Raw genomic sequence first — 15,244 nt, 5'->3', positions numbered from 1 at the left:
TGGGGGAGTTACACGTTCCAGAGCTTTCGATAAGAGGCTGGCCATGAGGTGTCTTTGGTGTTGGGCTACTTCCAGCCAAGAAGCAGAGAAGTAGCGAGGAGGTGGGAGATGGGGCCCTCCGGAGAAGGAGAACCCGGGGGGGTCGGGGGGGGGGACAGGATGGAGGCAGGTGAGTGGAGGCAGCCCGGGGACTGGCAAAGGGGAAAGAGCAGCCTCAGGGGCCTCCCTCTGCAGGGCAGCTGCGTCCGGGCTGACCGGCGGTGCAGTGGTGAGGATGCAGACACAGGCAAGGGCCATGGGTTTCAAGTGAAGTTGGGGATGGGAGGGCACCCCTGCACCACCACCTGGACCACCTGTAGGAAGTGGCAGCCAGAGAGCATCTTCCTCTGTGGACTCGTGACCCTTCCTCACCCATGGGAGTGAGGGGGACTGGCCCCTTCTCATGGGGACCAGTGTGGCCTTCCTTCCCTCCACCCCGGTGGAGAAGCCCTGTGGCTCTTTCCTCTGGCGACCTCACGCCCAAATGTGTCCCTTCCACCACCCAGTAGATCGGCACCCAGCGCTTCCCCAGGGAGAGGAGAAGGACTGTGGACACGGCTCCTCGGAGCGTGGGGCAGGGGTCACCTTGTCGGGCAGCCAGCTGGGAGGAGAGAGGGAGCTTGGCTTCAGGACGGAGACCAGTTTGGGGCAGTTCCCTTGTCCAGACATTCAAACCCCGGCGGCTCCGGGGAGGCAGCCCAGAGCGAGTTAACAGAGCAGGCCTCCCTCTGGCCTCTGTTCCTCAGCGGCAGCTGGCGGCCTGAGACCGTGGCCCCGTTCCATCCCTGGGACTCTGTCATCGCAGGCTCAGCGCCCTGGCCCTCACTGAGTCCTCAGCTGGGGGGCTCCCTCTGGCATCAGTGAAGACCCTGAGTCTTGTGACTGGTCCTAGGTCAGCTAGGGACACTGGCAGCATGGGGCTGCCCCTGGGCCCTGGACCCGCCCCTGGGGAGCTGCTGAGGCACCTGCGGGGGACGTGAGGGGGCGGCACTCCACTTCCGCCTCCTGAGGGTGAGGGGGGTAACAATGAGCATCGAGGCGTTTCCCTCATTTCAAAGGGAGTGGATGGGTAGGAGAGAATGGGACCTGGACACGCTACCCATCCTGGTTCCCGGCAGGCAACTGGGGGATTGCAGGCCGTGGGAGGTCAGGGCTGGGCCTGGTGGAGCACAGATGTCTGGAATAAGAGGACCATCTCAGGGGAGCGCTGGTTTGGCTGTGCAAGGAGAGGCAAGCGGCCCACAGCTCCGGGGGCCCCTGAACCCAGCAGACAAGTCCAAGGACAGGTCCAGGAGGCCCAGGACACGTGCAGGACATGCACGCTCATGCTCTCACACCACCCACAGGGCACATATGCACATGCTTACACAGGCTGAGTCTCCTGGCAGGCACATGTCCCATAAGCACACAGAACACACTCAAGTCCAAAAACACACACATACAGAAGCACATATGTGTGCCTCACACATACACACAGGCACACACTCATGCAGACACACACACAATAGCGCCCACATGGGCACCACGGAGGTGACAGGAGCACGCACAGGCTCAGACACACACTCACACATGCCCAGGCACCCATGAAGGAGATACACACGCAGGCACAACACGGACTGCATGTGCACCGACACACACACACACACACACACACTCCCTGTAACTCAAACTCCAGCTGCCCAGGCTGTGTTCTTGGCCGACTGCCCTTAGTCATTCCCTCTGGCTGCAGCCCAGCCCTCCCGCTGCTCCGCCCAGACCCAGTGGTCAGATAAATTCCTCCCCTTTGCCCCCGGCCCCCGCACAGCCTCCCAGGAACTTCCTGCCTTTCACTCTCACTACCGCTCAGCTCCCCTCCTCTGCCCTCTCCCGGCAGACCCCGCAGGACCCACACGTACCAGCCAGCAGCATGGGTAAGGAGGGGCCTCCGCACAGCCCCTAGACCACCTGTAGGAAGTGGCAGGAACCTGGTGGGGGGAGAAGGGGTGGCCAGCGCACAGCTGGTTACGGAACAGAGGGCTGGATCCGGATCCTCTGTCCCCTCCTCCTCCCCGCACCTGGAGGCACTGGGAAGGAGGGCAGAGGGAATGCCGCCTGGAGACAGGTCGCCTTTCTGCAGCCGAGAAGATCAGGTCTGGGTGCTTGGGAGTGGACCCTCTGTGCCTCCGACAGTCCCCGTAAGAGGCACGATCCCGACTCCAGCCCCGGGCCGGCTTCTGTCCTCGGGGAGCAGGGAACCCGGGCCTTCAATGCACAGGCTTGCTCTCCAGCTGCCCCCAAATCACCAGTCCCTCTTGGGGGAGCGGGAAGCCCACGGTCCCCCCCAGGGGCCTGCTGCCGCCTCCCCACCACCCTCTCAGGCTCTAAGTCCTCCCCTTCCCCACTCCGTGGGAATGGGTGTCGGGCTGAGGAGGAGTTTGGGTCTGGCTGCAAGTGTCCACGTCCTTGTCCTGGGCCGTCTCCCGGGCTGGCGGGATGCCCAGCAGGCAGCCTGGCCCTGGGAAAACTTAATGAACGTCCCTGGCTTCATCTCAAGCCCAGAGATGTTGGGAGGTCTGGCCTGAGATGCTTAGAGAGGGGTGGGCTGCGGGGAGGCCATGCCGGTGGGACCACCTCCTCCGTACCTTGGCTCTCAGCCTCTGCCTGGGGCTCGCCTCGCTGTCTTCACATCTGGAGGATGGAACCTCCTTCCCTCTCCGCGTCCAGACCCTCCTCCCCCTCCCCCTCATCTTCCCGGCCACGTTCTGACCGCCTGGTTGTGTAACAGAACCACTCCCCTTAATTCCTTTGGACGGGACCTCTCTCACCCTGCCCCCGCCTCCCACTCCCCCCACCCCCACCCCACTCAGGGCACCCAGTGGGAATCTGCCTGGGATTCTCTCCCCTTCCCCCTTCCTGGGACCTCCCCATATTAAATCAGGAGTGTCTCTCCTTAACAAAAGTCCTCCTGCACAGTTTTATTTGACCTTTGTTGCCACCTAGAGAAGGAGGTTGGAGATTTGATCACCCACTTTTATTTTTTATTATTTTTTAAAATATATTCTATTGACTTTTTTTTTTTTTTTTACAGAGAGGAAGGGAGAGGGATAGAGAGCTAGAAACATCGATGAGAGAGAAACACCGATCAGCCGCCGCCTCCTGCACACCTCCTACTGGGGATGTGCCCGCAACCAAGGTACAAGCCCTTGACCGGAATCAAACCTGGGACCCTTCAGTCCGCAGGCTGACGCTCTGTCCACTGAGCCAAACCGGCCAGGGCTATCACCCACTTTTAGCAAGGGAAAGGGAGGAGGCGGAGAGAGTAGACATCACACCTGGATTCTCAAACGCTGCAGCTGCCTCTCGGCCGGCCGCCTGAGCCCTTGGCAGCTGTGAGGAGTGGGACCTGCTCCCTGGCTGAAGGCCTGGGCCTGGCACCGTGCAGGCTCCGCCCTGGCTACTCTGGCTCCCAGCTGTCAGGACACCGGGCAGACTGGCCCGGGGACAGGCAGAGTGCCCGGGCCTGAGAGCTCCGCGCAGGGATTTCCTTCAGCCTGCAGCTGCCCTGTGCGATCCCTCAGCCCTTCCTCCTGGCCAGGCCCAAACCCTGATGCCTCCTTCCCATAGATCAGACTTTCTTCCCATAGATCCATGTGGCTCCTCTTGCCAGACTTCGGGGGACAGGAGAGCCCCCCCCCCTACAGCCCTGGGGGGTGGGCCGAACCCTCTCTTGTGCGTCTGAAGAACGGGGGCTGCCCCGGGGTTAAGCCGGTCTAAGGACATCCAGGATCCCGGAAACCTTCACCGTCAGCCTCCTAAGCCCCACCAGACCCTGATGGACCAGTTACATAACCCAGGCTCTGGCCAAGCCTGGGTCGGGACCGCGAGGGGAGTGTCCCAGAGCCTGGAACAGACCTTTTGGGGAAGGAAGTGAACAGCACCACCCTGAGCCTTGGACTCGAGGGCCACTCCTGGGGAACATCCAGTTTTCCCTGGCTCAGCCCTCTCGGTTACTTCCTGCAGAAGCAGATGTGGAGAGGCTAAGTCATGTGTCTCCGCTCCCGTGTTTACTGCATGGCCAACGGAAAAGGGGACCCAAGCCAAGAGCATAACCACTGCGCCCTCCCCTGCCCTGGTCCTTCCCCTGCCCTCCCCTGGGTCGTGTTGAGTGTCTGTCCACCTTCGGGTCACATGTCTACAGCCCTTCTGGTCACACCCAGCCCCATCAGGGCTCTGAGGTGCGGAGAGGATGATTGGAGGGGCCGGAGCAGGTCAGGACCTGGGACAGCAATGTGCAGCGCCAGCACAGCCGAGGCTTGGGCAGAGCCTGAGGGAGGATGTTGAAGGATGTAGAAAAGACAGACAAAAAGAATAAGCTGGGGTGGATCTCCTGGGCCTGGCTAAGGCCACAGAGAACAGATCCAGAGGGCAAGCTGAGCCTTTATTTTGCAGTCAGAGATGGACAGGGGAGTGGTCACCGGAGTTAGTTACGGTGTTCTTGTGCGGTTCACTTGTTTGGCTGCACCTCCCACAGCCCATTAGCTCATTAGCTACCCAGATAAGATCTAGGGAGCATAAGGACAAGCTTAGTTGTGCTAAGCGGGCTGTGCCCTCTACGCTGGGACTTGGTGGTGGCTTTGCAAACCGGTCAGTTGGTTGGTCTGAGGCTTAACCCTAGAGCCGTCTGCCTTGGCCACGGTAGGGCGTGGGTGGCAGCTGGTCAGGAGGAACCTTCGCCCTCCGGAGTGTCGCTCACCCCCATGCCCACTGTTTCCGCAGCCACCAAGTGCGGGAGCTGTGGACCCGGCTACCCCTCTCCCCTAGAGGCCATGAAAGGTAAGGGGGCGATGTTGGAGACTCAGCACCTTAGGAAGGAACTCTGACAGCTAGCGCCCTCTACTGACGATGCTACAGCTGCTGGGGGTGGAGGGTGGGAGGCACAGCCAGCACTGTCCCTGCCTATTCCTCTCCACCCCGCCCCCCTCCCCCACTGCTTGCTTTCTCCCCGCAGGGCCCCGGGAGGAGATAGTCTACCTGCCCTGCATTTACCGAAACACCGGCATTGAGGCCCCGGATTACCTGGCCACGGTGGACGTTGACCCCAAGTCTCCCCAGTATTGCCAGGTAGGGGGGGGCTTGTGCTTGCTGCAAGCCCTGGCCCCAGGATGCCCTGCCCCAGCTCCACGCTCCCTCGTCCTCCTTGTCCACTGCACAGGGCACCCAGAGGTGCGAGGGGAGTGTGAGGGCCCAGCCTGCACGGCACTGCCAGCCAAAGCGGGCACCTAGTCCCTCGGGAGCAGAGGCGTGGCCGGGCTGAGCACCGCCTTCCGCCCCTTTCCCTCCCCTCCCCCCAGGTCATCCACCGGCTGCCCGTGCCCCACCTGAAGGATGAGCTGCACCACTCGGGCTGGAACACCTGCAGCAGCTGCTACGGGGACCGCAGCAAGGCCCGCAGCAAGCTGGTGCTGCCCAGCCTCATCTCCTCCCGCGTCTACGTGGTGGATGTGGGCACCGAGCCCCGCGCCCCGAGGCTGCACAAGGCATGTCCTAATGTACCCCCCACCCTGGGCAGCCTCAATCGGCACCGTGGGGCAGGGACGGGAGGGCAGTGGGAGAGCATTTGCCCAGCCAGTTAGGAGCCCGTGGCTTCCCTTAGGCAAGAGCCTCCCATCCTCCCCTCAGCACTTGGCTGCGTTCCCTCCTCAGCGGCGCCGGCTGCCGGCTGCTGGTGTACCGTGGACCCGGCATGACCCGTCCCACAAGCAGCTTAAGGCCCCACGGGGCTGTGAGCGCCTCGGGACAGAGAGAGGGGGCAGAGCCAGTGCCTTCTGCCTCGGGAGCTGGCATTCTTTCTCTCTGACGCTCTCTGGCTGCTAAGTGACCAGACTGGACCCCTGCCACATTCCCACAGGGAAACGGTGTCATTTTGAAGGAAAGAGTCTGCTCAGCAGGAAGACATGGCGGGGAGGGGCAGTGAAGGAGTGGGGAGTGGGGCCTCCCGGGCCGGTAAGATTCTGCCGCCATGCCTTCCGCCTCTCCAGGTCATTGAGCCCGAGGACATCCACGCCAAGTGTGGCCTGGGCTACCTCCACACCAGCCACTGCCTGGCCAGCGGGGAGGTGATGATCAGCTCCCTGGGGGACCCCAAGGGCAATGGCAAAGGTACCCGCTGGCCCTGCAGCATATCTGGGGGCGGGGGGGAGTGAGGGGGGACAGGCCCCACGCTGGGGAAGGATGGGATAACCTTCCAGGGAGAACCAGGGGGCTTGGTCGCACCCGACATTTAAACCACAGTCAAGTAACTTCAGCTCTTTCCATTGTTTCTGTGAAAATGAGCCTTGACTAATGAATCCACTTCAAAGTCACCGTTAGAGCGGCCTGCCATGGGGCGTGTGTGCCCACAGCCAGGGCCCCAGAGAGCACGTTCATTTCAATCAGCCTTCGTAAAGTATGAGCAAACCTCCTCACAGTTCTTGGGACCCTTCATCTCTACCTTTGCCATGCCTGTTATGGTGATCGGAGCAGACACTTATAAAATGTCCCATGTGCAGACACAGCCGGGGAGAGGGGGGCTACTGTGAGCTTTAGGAAGCCGGGGGGAGGGGAGCGAGGGGACAGCTGGGGGGGGCAGATTGGAGTGAAATGTCCGTTAAGGTCATCGAGTTGATGTCCCTGCACTAGGTCTACTTAACTGTTTTTTCCGGGAGACGATAGGACCATGACATTCCTAGACTTTCTTTTTTTCTTTTTCTTCTTTTTTTTTTTTTTTTAAGAATCGTTTATTGATTTTTAAGGAAGAGGGAGAGAGAGGGAAAAAAGCATCAATGAACTGTCTCTTGCATGCAAGCAACCCACGCATGTGCCCTGACCAGGAATCAAACTGGCAGCTTTTTTGTGCAAGGGAAGACGCCCAGCACACTGAGCCACACTGGCCAGGGCCACATTCCTGCATGTAATGACATTAGGAGTAGACATCGAATTGTATTAAAAAAAAAAAAAAGTATCAACCTGTCATACACAGCAAGGAAAAAGCATTGGGCGCTCACGTTGACATGCACATAAATATAATCTGTCTGCTCTGTAAAAAACAAAGTGAGCAGACTGGAGCTGAGACCCCAGCAGGAACCGAGAGTGGGAGGTGAGACGAGACGAGAGAAGCACGGGGTGCAGAGTCCCAGGAGGCTCAGCGGGAGGGAAACACCCCCTGTGGTCTGGGAGAGGGATGAGGGCTGAGGTGGGATGTGAGGTAGAGGCATCGAGTAAGTCCCCCCCTCCCACCTGACACTCCTGGTGAGGCCCCTTGGACACGTGACTTGAAGAAGCTGCCCACCCCAGTGGGAGGAGCGGGTGCCAGGCGGTGGGCGTGGTGCCTATCGGCCGTGCCTGGGGCGAGGCTGGGCAGGGGTCCTCTGTCTGGACTGCCCCTCCTGCCACCTCCTACTTGCTTTCCTGCTCAGGGGGGTTCGTGCTGCTGGACGGAGAGACCTTCGAGGTGAAGGGGACGTGGGAGAAGCCAGGGGGCGCTGCGCCTCTGGGGTATGACTTCTGGTACCAGCCTCGGCACAACGTCATGATCAGCTCCGAGTGGGCAGCTCCCAACGTTCTAAGAGACGGCTTCAACCCCGCGGATGTGGAGGCTGGTGAGGGTTCCCCTGGGGAGGGGAAGAGGTGGGGGGTGTCAGCAGGAGCGTGGGCGCAGGCCCTCTTTCTGCTCCCAAACCCCACTCCCCAACCCCTCCCTTCCCTCACGTGGACCCCAGCCCCTTGGGCGAAGGGATCGGAGGTGCTGAGTGCTCTGATCGCTCGGGGTGTCCCGATCCCACCAACCCCATATCCAGCTTCCTGCCCAGGGCCGGGCCCCAGCTGTTGCCCATGCCCTCCTGCCCCTCCCCTGAGCCCGCCCTCCGGCCCCGTGCCCACGCAGGACTGTACGGGAGCCACCTGTACGTGTGGGACTGGCAGTGCCACGAGATCGTGCAGACCCTGACCCTGCAGGACGGGCTCATCCCCCTGGAGATCCGCTTCCTGCACAACCCCGCCGCCGCCCAGGGCTTCGTGGGCTGCGCCCTCAGCTCCAGCATCCAGCGCTTCTTCAAGAACCAGGTGCCCCGTGCCCCCGGGCCCCGTCCGGCCATCCTGTCGTCCCCTCTGGCCAGGCTTCGGTAGACATGATGCTCTCCTCTCCCTGAGAGTAACCAGGCCTCTCTGAGCCTGGCTCGACCCGCCAGAATCCTCCGGGGCCCAAAACATGGCCACCGGCCTGCCTCTTCACTCTCAGTCCTTAACTATGTCCTCCTTAGCCCCACCTGGCCATCGTTATTCATTCATTTATTCAACAGAAGACGGTGTGAGCTGGTAGGTCCGCACCGGGCCAGATGCTGGGCATACAGAATTTTTTTTTTTATAAGACTTTTCTTTTTTAATATATTTAATTGACTTTTTTTACAGAGAGGAAGGGAGAGGGATGGAGAGCTAGAAACATCGATGAGAGAGCAACATCGACCAGCTGCCTCCTGCACAGCCCCCCTACTGGGGATGTGCCCACAACCAATGTACATGCCTCTAACCGGAATAGAACCTGGGACCCTTCAGTCTGCAGACAGACGCTCTATCCACTGAGCCAAACCGGTTTCAGCATGGGCATACAGACTTGATTCCTGCCTTAAGGAGCCTGCCCACCCCGGAACCAGACCCCAGTGGCAGGGAGGCCCTGTGTCCGCCGTCTCCCTGCAGACATAGGTCCCGGGGAGACCCCGATCTGCCCCCAACCCCAACTCTGACAGGCTCCCCTCTCCTCCTCCTAATCCCCGTGCAGGGAGGCACCTGGTCGGCAGAGAAGGTGATCCAGGTGCCGCCCAAGAAGGTGAAGGGCTGGATGCTGCCTGAGATGCCAGGTGGGTGCCAGGCGTGGGCGGGTGGGAACCGGGAGGTTGACACTGGCCCGGGGAGCGGAGTCCTCAAAGCCTCTGGCCCGTGTCCGTCCCCGCCCTGCCCCCAGGCCTGATCACGGACATCCTGCTGTCCCTGGACGACCGCTTCCTGTACTTCAGCAACTGGCTGCACGGGGACCTGCGTCAGTACGACGTCTCTGACCCGCAGCGGCCCCGGCTCACCGGGCAGGTGGGAGCCCTAGCGGCCGGGGGTGGCGTGGGGGGGCGGGGAGCGGGAAGGGGAGAAGAAGAGAAACTGCCCGAGGAAAAGGGTGTGGAGGGGCTGGGGGTGATAAGGGAGGTGCAGGAAAGGCAGGAATGGGGGCTGAGGCCGAAACCGGTTTGGCTCAGTGGATAGAGCATCGGCCTGCGGACTGAAGGGTCCCGGGTCCAATTTCGGTCAAGGGCATGTACCTTGGTTGCAGGCACATCCCCAGTAGGTGGGGTGTGCAGGAGGCAGCTAATCCATGTTTCTAACTCTCTATTCCTCTCTCTTCCTCTCTGTGAAAAATCAATAAAATATATATTTTATATATATATATTTAAAAAAAGAAAAGAATGGGGACGGAGGGATGGTGCAGGACAGGACTGCGGGGACCCTGGCTTCCCTGGGAAAGGGAGGGAGGGAGGGAGAGAGAGACCTGGCTGAGGCAGATGGCTCTTTCTGGGCTGCCGTCCCACCTTCTCTGCCCCTCCCTGCCCTCCCAGCTCTTCCTGGGGGGCAGCATCGTGAAGGGGGGCCCCGTGCAAGTGCTGGAGGACCAGGAGCTGAAAGGCCAGCCAGAGCCCCTGGTGGTCAAGGTGAGGCGCTCTCCCCGCCCGCCCGCGGGCACCCTCAGGTCCGCGCCGCAGGGGAATGAGGGAAGGGAGGGGGAGGGGGGAGCATCTCAGCAAGCTCTGGGGGTTTGGGGGGTGCCTGGGATCCCCTCCAGGGCCCTGGGGGCTGACCCCTGGTTTTCCCAAGGGGAAACGGGTGGCCGGAGGCCCTCAGATGATCCAGCTCAGCCTAGACGGGAAGCGCCTCTATGTCACCACGTCGCTGTACAGCGCCTGGGACAAGCAGTTTTACCCTGATCTCATCAGGTGAGACGCAGGCAGCCTGGGCTTGCCTCCCAGGCCTCCCCTCCCCAGAGGTCTCGGGCTTCCTAAAGATTCCTCGGGCACCCACCTGCCCCGCCACACAGACCCTGCTCCCTCCCCGGGAACTAGTTGTGCACCCACAATGCCTTGGGGGAAGGGGATGGTCCCCCTCTGATCTCTCTCTCCCCCCCACCCCCCTCCCATCGCCGCCAGGGAAGGCTCCGTGATGCTGCAGGTTGATGTGGACACGGTAAAGGGAGGGCTGAAGTTGAACCCGAACTTCCTGGTGGACTTCGGGAAGGAGCCCCTCGGCCCAGCCCTGGCCCATGAGCTGCGCTACCCCGGGGGTGACTGCAGCTCTGACATCTGGCTCTGAAGCGCACCCCTCGGAGCCAGCCCCCCGCCACGTTCTGAGCCCTCTCTTCCCCGGGGACCTGGCTTCCCTCTGCTCCCTGGGCCACCGCCCGTGGCAGCTCGCCCTCCCAAAGCCAGACGGCGGCTGGCGAAAGGCATGGAGCCGCGTCTCCAGGCACCAACCACTGCTATGTGCTGCTCACCGTGCCGTCTCTGCGTGAGCTCTTGAGATTATTTCACACAAAAAAATAAACCTATTCCTTAGGTCACCGTGTCTCGGAGGTCATGGGGCCTGTGGTTTCTCTCCTATCTTGCACAGGAACGTCCTGAAGAGGACTCAGGGGTCACATTCACGGTGACAACGTGCTGCTTCTGTCTGCTGACAGAACCACGGGCCCTACAACGCGTGTGTCACGTCTCACTCATCCACTAGGGGGCAGTGCCTCGCAGCACGCGACAGTGACATTGACCCACTTCCGATTTTTACAAGTTCCCCTCTTTAAGAAGGTGCTTGATAAACGTCAGGGAATATGTATTTGATGTTCCTCCTCACCTTCATTTGGAAGCTCATGAAAATCCCCTCCAAGTAACAAAAATAAGATGATCCAGCCCCAGGCAGACAGGAAGATAACCATGAACAGTGTGTGGTCTCAGAACTCCAAAGAAAATTCTAAGGCAAGGATGGTCAAGGGAATCGAGGCAAAAAAAAAAAAAAAAAAAAAAAAAAAAAAGATAGGGTGTACACGAAGGATGAAGGTGACAGGAATGGAATCTGCATGGGATCACATGTAGATGTAAGACGTGTTTCTTATAATTTACATCTCTTTAAAAACGTGGGATAGACGCAACAACAGTAATAATGGCAGATTTTGGGGCTTAAAGCATATGTCAAGGGCAACGCATGGCGACCACAGCATAGGGGCAGACTGTGGTAAGTTACAGATAATGTGCTCTAGAGCCTACAAAAGGAGGGAAAATGGAGTCTTGCAGGACGCAAGTCAACACCGCATTAGAGCTATTGCTCTTTCTACCCGATGGAAATGCTTGTGTATAAGATGATGAGAACACCATTATTTGTAAACCCATAATGACAGAAACCAACTTGGGAAGAAGTTAGTGGAGGAAGTTCTCTTTCCTGTGATTGTTGAAAGAGAGAGGTAACAGAAGTTTGGCTCTTGCTTTTAAAGGATAAGGAAAGCGTCCCTGGGTGGGCTCGAACCACCAACCTTTCGGTTAACAGCCGAACGCGCTAACCGATTGCGCCACAGAGACCTATAGGAACTAGTCTCTCCATGTCGGAGGGATCAGGTCCTCAGTCCCGGCTAGGTAGAGCCATAGCTTTGTGGCTGGACAGCGGGCCGTGCGGACTCCCAAACCTCGGAAAACTGAAGACGTGGAGTCCGCGCTGCGGGCTGGTTGCGTCTGAAACCCGTGCTTGGGTCGATCTGAAGGCAAAGGAGCAGCCGATTAACCCGCCCGGCCCTGCTCCACCGGCGCCTCCCATCCTGAGCCCCAGGGAGGGCCAGGGGGGATGCGGGCAGGGAAAGCCGTAGGCCTCCTGACTGCGGGGGGCGGGGCAGGGTCCAAGGAGGCAAACGCGAAAAGGCGGGAGCTCCTCTTAGGTTGGGCATTTTACATTTGCCGTATCACGCAATCATTTAAAAGTAATTTTGCAAAATAATAATAATAATAATAATTTTGCACTTTCATTTTGGATATTCCCCATTGCTCATGGCTTTATGGTCTCTAATATTTTTCCTGCAATATCTGTTCATTCCATCCAGTGAATTTATTATCTCTAAAGATTGACTCTACACATTCGCACATGTTCCGCGTTTTTTTTTTTTAAAAAAAATACATTTTATTGATTTTCTTAGAGAGAGGGATAGAGAGTTACGTAGAAACATCAATCAGCTGCCTCCTGCATGCCCCCTACTGGGGGTGTGCCCACAAACCAAGGTACATGCCCTTGACCTGAATCGAACCCGGGACCTTTCAGTCCGCAGGCCAACACTCTATTCACTGAGCCAAACCGGTTTCGGCTGCTCTGTGTTTCTAATGTACTCTTTGACATGTGCAAGAGACATGGTACCAGCATGCATGTCCTCCCAGCTGCTGTTAGCATCGTGTCCATTACGGCTGGGCCTTGTGCACCGATGACGCTCCCCGGGCACGCCTGGCATTCTCTGACTGGACGGCGGGCGTTGCCATAGTGTACCTTCTTGCGGACTGGCTATGTTGGTGGTGCTATGAATCTTATGGGGCTTTGTTCTGGAGTCCAGTTGAGTGACTTGTCCACAGCTTGGTCCGTTGGGAGGTTGCTTGTTTGAGCTATTACAGCCTCCCACAACTGAGGGGAGACCTCCCTGAGCATTCTGCGCAGGGGCCCGTGCATTGTGAGTAGTCCTGTCAGGCTGGTGTGAGCACCACCCACTGGAACTTAGGATCTCTGCAGAAATTTCTTTCTTTTTTTTTAATTTTTAATTTTTTATTTTCAGAGAGGAAAGGAGAGGGAGAGAAAGACAGAAACATCAATGATGAGAATCACCCATCGGCTGCCTTCTGCATGCCCCCTCCACCTCCCCCCCCCACATCAAGCCCGAAACCTGGGCATGTGCCCTGATCAGAATTGAACCCAGGACCCTGCAGTCCGCAGGGCCAAGTGCTATCCACTGAGCCACACCCGCTAGGGCTCTACGGAAGTTTCTTCCCTTGGCCTCAGGCAGTTTCTTCACAAGCACGTCCTGGTCAGTGCTCTGTGTGTACCTGAAGGAGACTTCCCACAGGCCCGGATTCTCCTGTCCGTTGCTCTCCTCCCTGTGGGGCAGGAGAGTAAAACATGAGGAGAATGCTTTGGCAAGTGGGACCGGGAAACTGAGACAGCCCATTCCAGCCGGCCTCACCCAGCAGCACCCAGACTCCCCTGCCCCTCCTCCCTTACACGTGCACTGCATTAAGTATGAAGCCCTCAGGACAGTGAGGATCTGATCAGCATCAAATAATCAACGATTTCCATCTGCTGCCTGCAGAGACAGCGTTTTGTTCAAACTAGAGAGAACATCTAGACTTCAGTCGTGTAGGCTTCCGGGCCAGAAAAGCACCCAAACCAGACCAAGTGACACCACCACTGGGATCAGGACCAGGTGTAATGACTCCCCACACACACATACACACACAACCTAGCACCAACCAATCAGTAGAGACCGGGACCCTGACCCTATCTGGGCTCATTTGGATGAATCAGCATGTTAAAGGGCACACCTGGAAAGCTGATGAATGTTCTATGTGTTTCCCAAACTTCTCTCACGATGAGAGTCACTTGGTGGAGTTGTTAAACTACAGATTCCTGAATCCCAACTAAGAAGTGCTAGAGCACTAAGTTAAGTATACAATTTTATCTATAAGTTCCCAAAAATTCTAGTTTAGCACTTCTTAGTTGGGATTCAGGAATCTTCAGTTTAACAACTCCACCAGGTGATTCTCATCATGAGAGAAGTTTGGGAAACACTGACTCTAAGGTAAGTAGTTTGAGGTTGACAATTGCAGTTTCTGGGTGTATTTTATCCCAGGATAAACAAGGGATCTTGAAAAGGGTCTTTATTAGAGATGTGTGTGAGCTGACAAAGCAGATATTTTTAAAAATATATATATTTTATTGGTTTTTCACAGAGAGGAAGAGAGAGGGTTAGAAACATCGATGAAAGTCATCCACCAGCTGCCTCTTGCACACCCCCTACTGGGGATGTGCCTGCAACCAAGGTACATGCCCTTGACCGGAATCGAACCTGGGACCTTTCAGTCCACAGGCCGATGCTCTATCCACTGAGACAAACCTGTTTCGGCCAACACAGATATTTTGATATTGGAATTTTAATGTCCCCACTTTGTTTTGCTTTCTGATGTCTTGAGCCTTTGACCAGAATGTCTGTTGATTTGTGAGTTTCATCTTCCCAAGACAACTGAGCTGTTATACAGTTTGATATGAAGAGACATTGGTACCTCAGTAGTAGGAGAGCTAACCCCAAAGGGCATTGGTGGTTCAATGGTAGAATTCTTGCCTCCCACGCAGGAGACCCGGGTTCAATTCCCGGCCAATGCATCTTGTGTGACTTCCTTTTACTGCTTGACAACTGGGCCCGCCAAGGAGAGATCCTGAGAGGGAGCACTCAGGTCTGCATGGATCTGGTGAAAGATTCCTAGAACCTACACCAGACACCCTGAGCCACACCCTGAGCCTAATGTTAACTTCCTTAGCCCTGGGGGCTCCGAGGGCCTCCCGGGCCCCTCCCTGTCCCAGGAAGGATCCTGTGTACAGGTACCTGGCCATGTGTGTCCACAGTGTTGGTCTGAAATTTATATTTTTTAAAAGGGGGAAACGAACGACAGATTCTGGGAGCGATTTTTCAGCTTTCTTTCATTCCTCTTGAATCCTCGGAACAGATTCCGATTTGAGAATGCTAATGTGATTGATTTACAGACTACAGTGATTCATTTTCATCCAAAATGAAAATGGAGAAGCCCCCTAACCCACAGTGGTTTTAAATACAAGATCAGTGACATGGAGGTTCCCCCCCCCCCCTTTCTGTTTTAAAGATAAACTTGACTTATTTCATTTCAAGAGTTTCCGAGTCTGCCCTGGCCTGCGTGGCTTAAGGAGTCGGGGGTTTGATTCCTGGTCAAGGGCACATACTTGGGTTGCAAGATCCCCGCAGCCCCCCTCCCCCCTCCTTGGGGCACTGCAGGAGGCAATGGTAATGTGTCTCCCTCACATCTGATTTTTTTCTCTCTCTCTCTATCCCTTCCACTTGCTCTAAAAATCAATGGAGAATGGGGATTAACAAAACAAAACAAAAAACACCAAAAAA

The 15,244-nt window shown here is 57.3% G+C and overlaps 1 protein-coding gene across 2 annotated transcripts; it reads left to right on the top strand.

Moving 5' to 3' along the window:
- Window positions 1–1,782: 1,782 nt before the first annotated feature.
- SELENBP1 (selenium binding protein 1) lies at window positions 1,783–10,632 on the top strand. Of its 2 annotated transcripts, XM_084865428.1 has the most exons (13): window positions 1,838–1,949; window positions 3,107–3,211; window positions 4,795–4,851; window positions 5,027–5,139; window positions 5,370–5,555; window positions 6,057–6,177; window positions 7,473–7,655; window positions 7,940–8,118; window positions 8,831–8,909; window positions 9,014–9,135; window positions 9,654–9,746; window positions 9,910–10,028; window positions 10,239–10,632. In XM_084865428.1, exons 3-13 carry the CDS (start codon window positions 4,845–4,847, stop codon window positions 10,399–10,401), a joined length of 1,365 nt encoding a protein of 454 aa, XP_084721554.1. In that variant the 5' UTR covers window positions 1,838–1,949; window positions 3,107–3,211; window positions 4,795–4,844; the 3' UTR covers window positions 10,402–10,632. The 2 variants fall into 2 exon arrangements, with proteins under 2 accessions (XP_084721553.1, XP_084721554.1); XM_084865427.1 differs by lacking the exon at window positions 3,107–3,211 and having other exon boundaries at window positions 1,783–1,949.
- Window positions 10,633–15,244: the final 4,612 nt, after the last annotated feature.

The sequence above is a fragment of the Pipistrellus hanaki genome (assembly GCF_964339955.1).
Source record: "Pipistrellus hanaki genome assembly, chromosome: 18".
Lineage (NCBI taxonomy): Eukaryota > Metazoa > Chordata > Mammalia > Chiroptera > Vespertilionidae > Pipistrellus > Pipistrellus hanaki.
This window is presented reverse-complemented; position numbering and strand designations above follow the sequence as displayed.